General features: G+C 51.4%; 2 protein-coding genes across 2 annotated transcripts; both read left to right on the top strand.

The window, feature by feature from the left end:
• Positions 1 to 2,048: 2,048 nt before the first annotated feature.
• Positions 2,049 to 2,603, top strand: LOC112035848 (uncharacterized). Its single transcript, XM_024068686.1, has one exon. It carries the CDS (start codon positions 2,049 to 2,051, stop codon positions 2,601 to 2,603), a length of 555 nt encoding a protein of 184 aa, XP_023924454.1.
• Positions 2,604 to 3,557: 954 nt separating this feature from the next.
• Positions 3,558 to 4,898, top strand: LOC112035846 (uncharacterized). The gene has a single exon (XM_024068685.1). It carries the CDS (start codon positions 3,558 to 3,560, stop codon positions 4,896 to 4,898), a length of 1,341 nt encoding a protein of 446 aa, XP_023924453.1.
• The last annotated feature ends 5,464 nt before the right edge of the window (positions 4,899 to 10,362 follow it).

Below are 10,362 nucleotides of genomic sequence, written 5' to 3'. Positions count from 1 at the left end.
GCGCGCACCAACTCTGTCGAGCTGCCGACGGGGGTGGGAACCAAGTCCCAAAGCCACCCATACCTGACCTCCCACTTAGAGAAAATCTTACTGGACCCTCTGTTGCACAAACTATGAGAGCATTGATAACTTACGTCTGAGCTGAGCACTATAAATAAGAAGGGAGGATAAGAGAGAAGGGTGGTAAAAAAGGAGGGGAGAGAACAGTGGTAATAGAAAAGCAAAATAGAGAGAATATCCGAGGACAGGAGGAGGAAGTATTGTGTTGCCGAGAAAGAGAAAAGTGATCTCATTGAGTCCTTAGTTGGAGAACTACCCATAGTAGGAAATCCAGCCCAACAAACAAATAAGTTGTGAGCCCAAGTGGGGCTGAGCCCATTGGCCTCATTTGCGACCCGCACAATTGGCGCCGTCTGTGGGAATCTCCTACGCTGCTGTGGTTCAGCTGAGGCTCGCACACGAGATAGATGTCCGGAACCCGTTCGGGGAGTGATGCCGAAAGCGGCTCGGTCGGATCCTCTCGGGGGTCGTCTTGGCGAGAACGAAGGCAGAAATGGCGTGAAGACAGGCGTCACAAGAGGGCAGAAGAAAGCCCTGGACTTGGAGAGGGCTCGTACCAAACGCAACGGACGGAATCCGATGCATCGGGGCGAAGGCGGTTTGATGAAAGAGACAAGGAGCTAGAGCGTTTGCGAAGGATGGTGAGAGATTTAGAGTTGGAGGCAGAAGACAGGCGCCAGAGAATGAATCAGGACAACCGAGCAAGAAGACTGGGTGCCGGGGAGGAGCGACAAGGAGCAGGGTCCGAACAATCTGGTTACCGCCGTCAACGAGAGCGCTCGGCTTCTCGAGAATCTCACCTACACAGGGGTCAGCGTCGAGAACGCTCGCGATCACGGGAGTATCCAGATCAGGGTTCGGATTCTCCGGAGGAAAAGCGGAACCACAACGCGGCCATGGACGCAATGAGCCGTGCGTTGTGCCAAGCTGCTCGGTCGCCGTTCTCAACTAACATTGAGCACGCCCCAATGCCGGACAGATTCACGTGCCCCCCGTTCAACTCTTATGATGGGAAGACCGACCCGGTGGAGCATGTCAGCCACTATATCCAAATGATGTCATTACATACCCGGAATGACGCGCTGATGTGCAAGGTGTTTCCCTCAAGCCTGGGCCCTACCGCTCTCAGGTGGTTCAATGGTTTGAAGAAGGGCTCCATCCGCGGCTTCGCCGAATTGATATAGGAGTTCGGAGTCAGATTTGTTACTTGTAGCCGTGTACCACAGCCGGTGGATGCACTACTGTCGATGAAGATGAGGGTGGGAGAAACCCTTCGTAACTACGCCAGTCGGTATTGGGAGCTTTACAACGAGATCGGTGGAGGGAACGAAAAGATTGTTGCGAGTACTTTTAGGATGGGGTTGCCCGAGGATTCAGGCCTAAGGGAATCGTTGACAAAGAAACCTCCCGAAGACATGAGGTAGCTAATGAGGCGCATAGAAGAGTATAAACGGCTAGAGGATGACCGGCTACAAAACAAGGGTAAAGCGCCAATGATAAATCATCCTCGGCAGAACAGTTTCCCCCCGAGGATACGAGGGAACGTGAGGATGCAGGGATCAGAGGCGCTGGCAGGGGAAGTAAATGTGGCGTTCAAAGAGCCGGTGCATAAGATTCTAGACAAGATCAAGCATCAACCCTACTTTAGGTGGCCGAACAGGATGGGTGGTGATCCAACGAGAAGGAACCAGAACTTGTACTGCACTTACCATAAAGATAAAGGACATACCACCGAGCAGTGCCGTGTATTGAAAGATCATCTTCGGCAGCTGGCCGGAGCCGGGTACCTAAAGGAGTTTGTGACGGACGCGGGGGACCGAGGGGCAGGGCAAGGCACTCCACATAGGGGCAACTTACACCCACCTCCCCTCGGGATAATTGAAGTCATCCACGCCCCTACCAAGAAATGTTCCACGGCAAGAGGGAAAGGGGTGTGGGCACTAGCAACGGCGGCAAAAGGTTAGGACGGGCCGTCATATGGGAAGAGGATGAAACCCACCAAAGAACCGATTGCCTTCGATGATAGCGACTTGGAGGGAACGGTCCAACCGCACGACGACGCGCTGGTAGTCAGTGCCCGTATAGGCGGTTTCTTGGTAAAAAGAGTGATGATAGATCAGGGAAGCGGAGCAGACGTGATGTACCCAGACTTGTACCGAGGACTTGGATTGAGCAGTGCGGACCTCTCCAAATATGGCACACCTTTGGTCGGTTTTGACGGCAAGACAGTGATCCCTGAAGGGCAGATCTCTTTGCCCGTAAATATGGAAGGAAAGGAGGTGGTGGTGACCTTCATAGTGGTAGCTTCCTTCTCCCCGTACACCGCGATATTAGGAAGACCGTGGATCCATGAAATGGGGGCTGTGCCGTCCACTCTGCACGTGAGGATAAAGTTCCCATCCGAGCATGGTGTGACTGTGGTAAGGGGGAGCCAGAAGACGGCGAGACAATGTTTGGTCGCCCTAGTTGACTGGAGGAGGGAGTCGCTCAAACGGGGAAAGAGTACCGAAGAAGAAGAGGCGCAACAAAGTATCCCGTTATAGCAACTACAGAGTCCCCGAGGTGAGAAGGGGGACAGACGCGCCGAAGAAATGATGAAGGTACGGATACTCCCGGATTCCGATAGGTGTTTTTATGTAGGGGAGAGTATGGATGTTGAAGATAGGGTAAAAATGTTGTTACTGTTAATACGGAACGTGGACGTGTTTGCTTGGAGCCCGTATGAGGTGCCCGGAGTGGATTCCGAATTCATCGTTCATAAACTCAACGTTGATTCCTCGGTACCACCTAAGAAACAGAGGCCGAGAAGATCGTCCAAGGAGCATGCCGAGGCTGTGAAGGAAGAAGTTCAAAGGCTGAAGGAGTCGGGAGCAATAAAGGAAACTTATTTTCCCGAGTGGCTGGCAAACACCGTCGTAGTGAAAAAGAAGAGTGGCAGGTGGAGGGTTTGCGTGGATTTTACAGACCTAAACCGAGCATGCCCAAAGGACCCATTCCTCGTGCCCAAAATTGATCAGTTGGTTGACGCCACGTACGGTCATCCGAGGATGAGCTTTCTAGACGCTTTTCAGGGGTACCACCAGATAGCCCTGGCAGCCGAGGACCAGGAAAAAACGGCGTTCATCTCCCCGGAGGCCAATTATCATTACACGGTGATGCCGTTTGGGTTGAAGAATGCCGGGGCAACTTATCAGCGAATGATGACGAGAATGTTCTGCGACAAAATAGGGTGTACGGTCGAAGTCTACATTGACGATATGGTGGTAAAGAGCAAACGGGAGGAACAACACACGGTCGATCTCCAGGAAGTGTTCGAAACACTAAGGCGACACAAGCTGCGCCTTAACGCCGAGAAGTGCGCGTTCGGAGTGGGGGCTGGGAAATTTCTAGGATACCTGATCACGAGCTGAGGAATAGAGGTCAATCCCGATCAGATCGAAGCAATAAAGAGGCTGAATCCACCGAGCAATCCGAAGGAGGTACAGGTTTTAACCGGGATGCTAGCCGCACTTAACCGGTTCATCTCCAATTTTGCGGATCGCTGCCGCCCATTTTATCAGCTTTTGAAGAAGTGGACAGGGTTTTTGTGGAGCGAAGAATGCGACAAGGCCTTTCGGGACTTGAAGGAGTACTTGGCAAGGGCACCCATGCTGGCCGCGCCCGAGCCGGGTGAAGATTTATTTATGTACTTGGCAGTATCCGATCATGCAGTAAGTGCCGTGCTGTTGAAGGATGGGGGGATCCAGCAACCCGTGTACTATATCAGCAAGACCTTGGTCGATGCTGAGAAGAGGTATTTGCCTCTGGAGAAGTTAGTGTTGGCCCTCATCCATGCCACGAGGAAGCTGCCGCACTACTTCCAAGCCCACACGGTCTATGTGTTAACCGAGTATCCTTTACAATCACTTTTGAGAAGATTTGACTTCACAGGGCAGATAGCCAAATGGGGGACTAGGCTAGGGTCCTTCGACATAAGGTACCGACCACGACATTCGGTGAAGGGCCAGGTCCTTGCAGACTTTGTCGCTAAATTCTCACCCAGAAATGGTGGAGAAATGATCTGCCACGTAGAAGCTTGCCCGTGGAAGGTCTTTGTGGACGGAGCCTCAAGTTCCCAGGGAGCCGGTGCCGAGATCGTCATCTTCTCTCCCGAAGGGATTCGGCTGGAGCACTCTTTTAGGTTGGGATTTAAGGCCTTCAACAATGAGGCCGAGTATGAGGCCCTGCTCGCCGGACTAAGAACTGCATTGAAGCTTGGTGCTCGGAGCGTGGAAATACATTCAGATTCCCGACTGGTTGTTAATCAAGTCCAGGGAAGTTTTGAAGCTAGGGATCCTCGGATGAAGGCTTACTTATGCACGACAAAAATGATCAAAAGCAAATTCGTCTCGGTGAAAGTGTCCCAAGTAGGACGGGCGCAGAATAGGCACGCCGACTCCTTAGCCACACTGGCATCATCAAGCGTTGAAGACGTACCTCGGTTGATCAGGGTGGAACTTATAGCTGAACCAAGCATCCAGGTCCCCGATGAGGTTACAATCAGGGTGGATAGTGTCGACACGGTTTCATCACCTGCACCGTGCTGGATTGATCCCATCGTAGCTTTCCTGTCCGAGAATGTAGTTCCGGATGATGAGAAGGGGGCCAGTAAGATACGTAGAACGGCACCCCGTTATTGGTTGTCAGCAGACGGCAGGTTGTACCGAAGATCTTTCGGAGGACCATACCTGTTGTGCTTGCCCCCCGAGAAAGTTCCCGAGATTTTAGCTGAGCTTCACGATGGGATATGCGGAAGCCACGTGGGCGGGCGTTCCCTGGCACATCGGGCGATGACCTAGGGGTTTTGGTGGCCCAAGATGCAAAGGGACGCCGCCGAATATGTTCTAAAATGTGATCGATGCCAAAAGCATGCCCCTTTGATCCACCAGCCCGCCAGTCAACTTAATCTGATTAGCCGCCCCTGGCCGTTTGCACAATGGGGGCTGGATATCCTCGGTCCATTTCCGCGGGCTACGGGGAATCGCCGGTTCGTAATTGTTGCCGTCGATTACTTCACCAAGTGGGCGGAGGCCGAGGCCTTCGCGAATATTCGGGACACGGATGTGAAGAGATTCGTTTGGAAGAATATAGTGACCAGGTTTGGGGTGCTGGAGTCGTTAATATCCGATAATGGGCTACAGTTCGACAGTAAGGCTTTCCGCATTTTCTGCAAGGACCTCGGCATAAAAAAACAAATATTCTACCCCGGCGTACCCACAGAGTAATGGATTGGCAGAAGCTACGAACAAAGTAATATTGAACGGATTAAAGAGAAGACTAGACGGCGCAAAGGGCGGCTGGGCGGAGGAGCTGCCGAACGTACTCTGGGCTTACCGGACTACCCCAGGAGATCCACGGGGGAAAGCCCATTTTCCTTGACTTACGGATCAGAAGTCGTCATACCAACCGAGGTAAAATTATGTAGCGCACGGGTCGCGGGGTTCGATCCCGAGCAAAACGAAGAAATGATGGTCGGGCTTTTGGATAGCTTGGAGGAGTGCCATGAGATGGCCACCGTGCGACTCGCAGAGTACCAGCAAAAGCTCGCTACAAGATACAACCAAGGCGTAAGACTCAGGGAATTCAGCGCGGGAGACTTGGTCCTGAGAAAGGCTTTGGGGGGTATGCGGGATACAAACTCTGGGAAGCTAGCTCAGACGTGGGAAGGGCCCTACAGGGTCACAGCGGTCGCAGGTGCGGGAACATATTATCTAGAGGACCTAGATGAGAGACCTTTGCCGCGGCCGTGGAACGTTCATAATCTAAAAAAGTTCTATCACTGATCGGCCATGTAAAAAGAAAAAGGGAAAGGCATTGAGAAAGAAGTGGGGGCATGCGGTCGAAGCATCGTTGTTGTATAAAGGCTAATGAAAATGACGGTTCATGCTGATTGCTGATATTCCCTTTTTTTACGAAACTATGGAAATTTTATTATTTTTATCTTAAGGACAGAAGCCTGTCTCTCGGCTCGATCCCTATCGCCGAGCAGGTGTAAACCTTATTAGTTTTATCTTAAGGACAGAAGCCTGTCTCTCGGCTCGATCCCTATCGCCGAGCAGGTGTAAACCTTATTATTTTTACCTTAAGGACAGAAGCCTGTCTCTCGGCTCGATCCCTATCGCCGAGCAGGTGTAAACCTTATTAGTTTTATCTTAAGGACAGAAGCCTGTCTCTCGGCTCGATCCCTATCACCGAGCAGGTGTAAACCTTATTAGTTTTATCTTAAGATTACCTTAAGGACGGAAACCTGTCTCTCGACTCGATCCCTATCGCCGAGCAGGTGTAAACCTTATTATTTTTATCTTAAGGACAGAAGCCTGTCTCTCGGCTCGATCCCTATCGCCGAGCAGGTGTAAACCTTATTATATTTATCTTAAGTACAAAAGTCCGTCTCTCGGCTCGATCCCTATCGCCGAGCAGGTGTAAACCTTATTATATTTATCTTAAGTACAAAAGTCTGTCTCTCGGCTCGATCCCTATCGCCGAGCAGGTGTAAACCTTATTATATTTATCTTAAGTACAAAAGTCCGTCTCTCGGCTTGATCCCTACCGCCGAGCAGGTGTCAACTTTATTATTTCTATCTAAACAAGGACAAAAGCCTATTTCTCGGCTCGATCCATATCGCCGAGCAGGCGTAAACCTTATCGTTTCTATAAAACCGGTAAACAGGCCAAATCCCCGCCTTATGACGAAACAGGACTTGGCCCACCGGCAAGCATCACGCAAATACGGAACAAAACAATAGATAAACAGCAAGAATTAATTGCAGACATTTAGAAAATCATTGTCTCGGCCACAAAACAAGGCGGCCATTTGAGTTTCAAGACCAGCAAAATTAAAATTGTTTAATCACCACAACCCGGTGATATGAGCAAACTAGGACAGGAAAGTAAACAAAAAAAGAAAAAAAAAAAGGAGAGTCTTAATGCAAAAGAGGCAAGATTCGAAAATCATGACGTGGAGGTTGCAGGGCGTTCTCGGGACTCGGGCTCGGATGATGGCTGCTGGACGGGATTGTGAACGAGAATTTGGCCGAGCTGATCCCTAAGGAAAGGATGGCTAGCCACTTCTGGCTCTTCCATCCCCACGTGGGAATCAATCTGTTCCACCAATTCCCTTAGGCTGGTCGTCTCTTCCTCGTCAGCACGTCCGGTTGCGGTCATCGGCTCCGGCGGGGGGACTGGAAATGGGATTTGGCCGAGGTTCCTCAAAGGCGAATCCTCGGGGACCCCCAAAACCTGCAGAGCGGCCAGCCAACCCTCCTCAAAGCCAAGCCGGCGTGCCTCATTAATGACCAGCTTTGCTGAGTTCTCCGCATCCGCGAACCCCTCCTGGTACCACTTGTTCTCGCTCTCCTCCAAAGCCGCCCTCATATCACCCAGCTCCTCGGACCGCGCATTGAGCTTACTCTCAGCTTCTCCCAGCTTGAGCTCGGTCTCCCCCAGCTGAACTTCCAGTTCTTTATACCTTTTCTCCACGGCCAGCCTCGCCTTCTCCGCAGCAGCAGCTTTCTTCTCGGATGTCGCAGCAGCCACCGTTTTCTCCTTCGCGGTCACCTCGGCCACATCCTTCAAGGCCCTCTCCCGGCCAGCATCCTCCGCCAGATCTGTGATGCGACAGTCAAGGATGTAGGCCAGCTGTGCAGCCTGGCAAGACATATGTACGGAAATTTAAAAAAAAAAGAAAAAAAAAAGAAAAGGGAAGTCTTGGTCTTACCGCGACAGTGTGCCATTGCAGCCGTCGCCCCATCGATTCGTCAGTGCCATCTTCAAAAGCACGCACGTCCTCGGGCAGGAAGAGCCCCCGAGCCAAGGTCTGGGCAATGTGGCCACCGGTCCTTTTCCTCCAGACATGTACACGGGCGTCCGAGGGGAGAGGTTTGCCGTCCAGCATAAAGGAAGGCTGCCACGCGGGCACGGCACGGGAAGAAGACGCCACGTTCAGCCCCGTCTGGGTCGCGGGTTCGCGAATCACGATACCGCTAGAGGGACGAGGGGGCGTTCTTGACCGCGCGTAAACTGGGTCGGCTGGTGTTTGCTCGGTAATGCGCGGCCTTTTCCTTTGCCGTGCAGGAGCTGTCGGCGGAGGTGGACTAGGCTGGGTGCAGCCTTGATTGTGTTCTCGCTGCTGCTGATTCCCGGCAGACCGGGCTCCGGGGACAAAGCGGGTGATTGACATTACCTTTCGAGTCACCATAGCTTCGTCGGATGACTCACCAACTACTTCTGTATCTGCGGATGGGGGTTCCTGGTCAACTTGAACTTCTTGCTGTGCGGGGGCTTCTTGCTCAATTTGTTCGTGTGCACGTTCTCTTCGTGCTCGGGACACACGTTCGGCTGATTCGTCCCTCACGGGTGGAATCTCATCAGAACAAATGTGCCGGGGACCGAGTTCGCGTGCCTCGCCTGCTGTGAACTTGGAGGGAAGGAAGTTCGCGTGCCGAACGTCTATGTAAGAGAGGAGGGGGCTGTCAACTAGCAGAGATTGACTAAAATTCTGCCAAGTGGTGTACACGGGGTCAACTCCGAGTATGAGATGAGAGGCCCGTAGCTACCTGTCTGCGTGAACGAAGATCTCGGATCTGAGGATAAAGTTTAGATCCCTTACATGCACGGCTCTAACGTCCGGGGCGAACACCCTGCCGTCTGAAATAACAAATAGAAATGAAAATCAGAATACGCAAAGTACTCGTGCATGTGTATCCGAGCATAAACTCAAACAAAAAGAAAGAAGTGTACATCATAATTAAAAAAAAAAAAAGAGATTTAATGATCGGGACGAACCCACTTCTCGCCTAGTAAGCGGACAAGGAAATTCGTCAACAAACCAATTGCCGCGCACCAAAACGAACTCCTCGGCAGAGTTTCTATTTGAATCGGGCAGCAGGATATCAGCCGTACCCTCATGTCTCTCACTTTGAGGTAGTAATTCGTTTTCTTACTTCCGCATAAACTGTACATATGGTTTATGTCATGCTGGTTTAACTGTAAACTGAAGGTCTGGTTTAATCTACTCACACAACTCACTAACCGGTAAAAATTGGGAGGAAGTTGGTCCGGGTACAGGCCGTAGTACCTAAGTGTGTCTATTATCAGGGGGTCTATTGGAAACCTTACCCCACCCTCCAAGATGGCCATTAAAGGGAAGAAGGCAGTATTGTCTCCTCTATGGAGTGCCATCTCGCTTTCGTGACAATATGCAACCTCCACATCGCTAGGGATGTTGAAGGACTGCCTAAAGGTAGCTAAGGCCACAGCCGTATCTAAAAGATATGAATACCCCATCCTAGGACCCTAAAATTTAAGAAAGTGGAGATATGGAGAAAAGAAGTGTAGAAAACTTACTGTGGGTTCTAAGGTGAGAGAGATTTCTGGGCTGGAGTATGAAGATGCAGATGAATGTGCGGCAGAGAAGAAGTTGCAGAATTCAGAGTTTGTAAAGTAAAAGAATAGTTTTGGAGGTACCTTTTATAGTGAACACAAAACGGATGGGCAGCGGCTAACCAGCCATTATGGAAATTGATTAACAAGCCATGATGACTTCAACACCCGATAACAACTGCGCCTCCTCGGTTCACGAAGCGTCAGGCAATGATGAGGGTTGTAACGCTTGGCTAGATCCAGCGCGCCTTTTTAGGGCGCATTAATGAAACCCTGCAACGCCCCAGACGTCGCTTCACTGAACACGTAACGTGCGCTCTTTGGAGTTCCTTGATTCACGCCGGGCGCTGAGCATAAATCAAGGGGGGGCTAATGTGCGGCATCCGAACTTTTGGGCCCACTCAGCCCCTAGTCTCCGCTCCAAACGCAGTCATTGGGCCCAATCCTCATTCGCCCTAAGGCCTAACCCTTGCTATCACAGCTCGGGGGTGCCGAGCTTCACTACTAAGTTATGATCGGCATATTTTTTACCGAGCATGTTCGGAAATGTCAGTGAACGGTGCATCATCTTTGTTTGGCTCAAAGAAGGCCCTCTAAGCGCCACTACCTAGCTCTAACCTGAAGTGGGCACCAAGTCCCAAGGCCACCCAGGCCTAGACTCTCACTTATCATCCCCCTGATTGGACCCTCCGTAGCACTAAGCGCGCACCAACTCTGCCGAGCTGCTGACGGGGGTGGGAACCAAGTCCCAAAGCCACCCATACCTGACCTCCCACTTAGAGAAGATCCTACTGGACCCTCTGTTGCATAAACTATGAGAGCATTGATAACCTACGCCTGAGCTGAGCACTATAAATAAGAGGGGAGGATAAGAGAGAGGGG

Source organism: Quercus suber, unplaced genomic scaffold (assembly GCF_002906115.3).
Source record: "Quercus suber isolate HL8 unplaced genomic scaffold, Cork oak 2.0 scaffold_304, whole genome shotgun sequence".
NCBI classification, from domain to species: domain Eukaryota; kingdom Viridiplantae; phylum Streptophyta; class Magnoliopsida; order Fagales; family Fagaceae; genus Quercus; species Quercus suber.
This window is presented reverse-complemented; position numbering and strand designations above follow the sequence as displayed.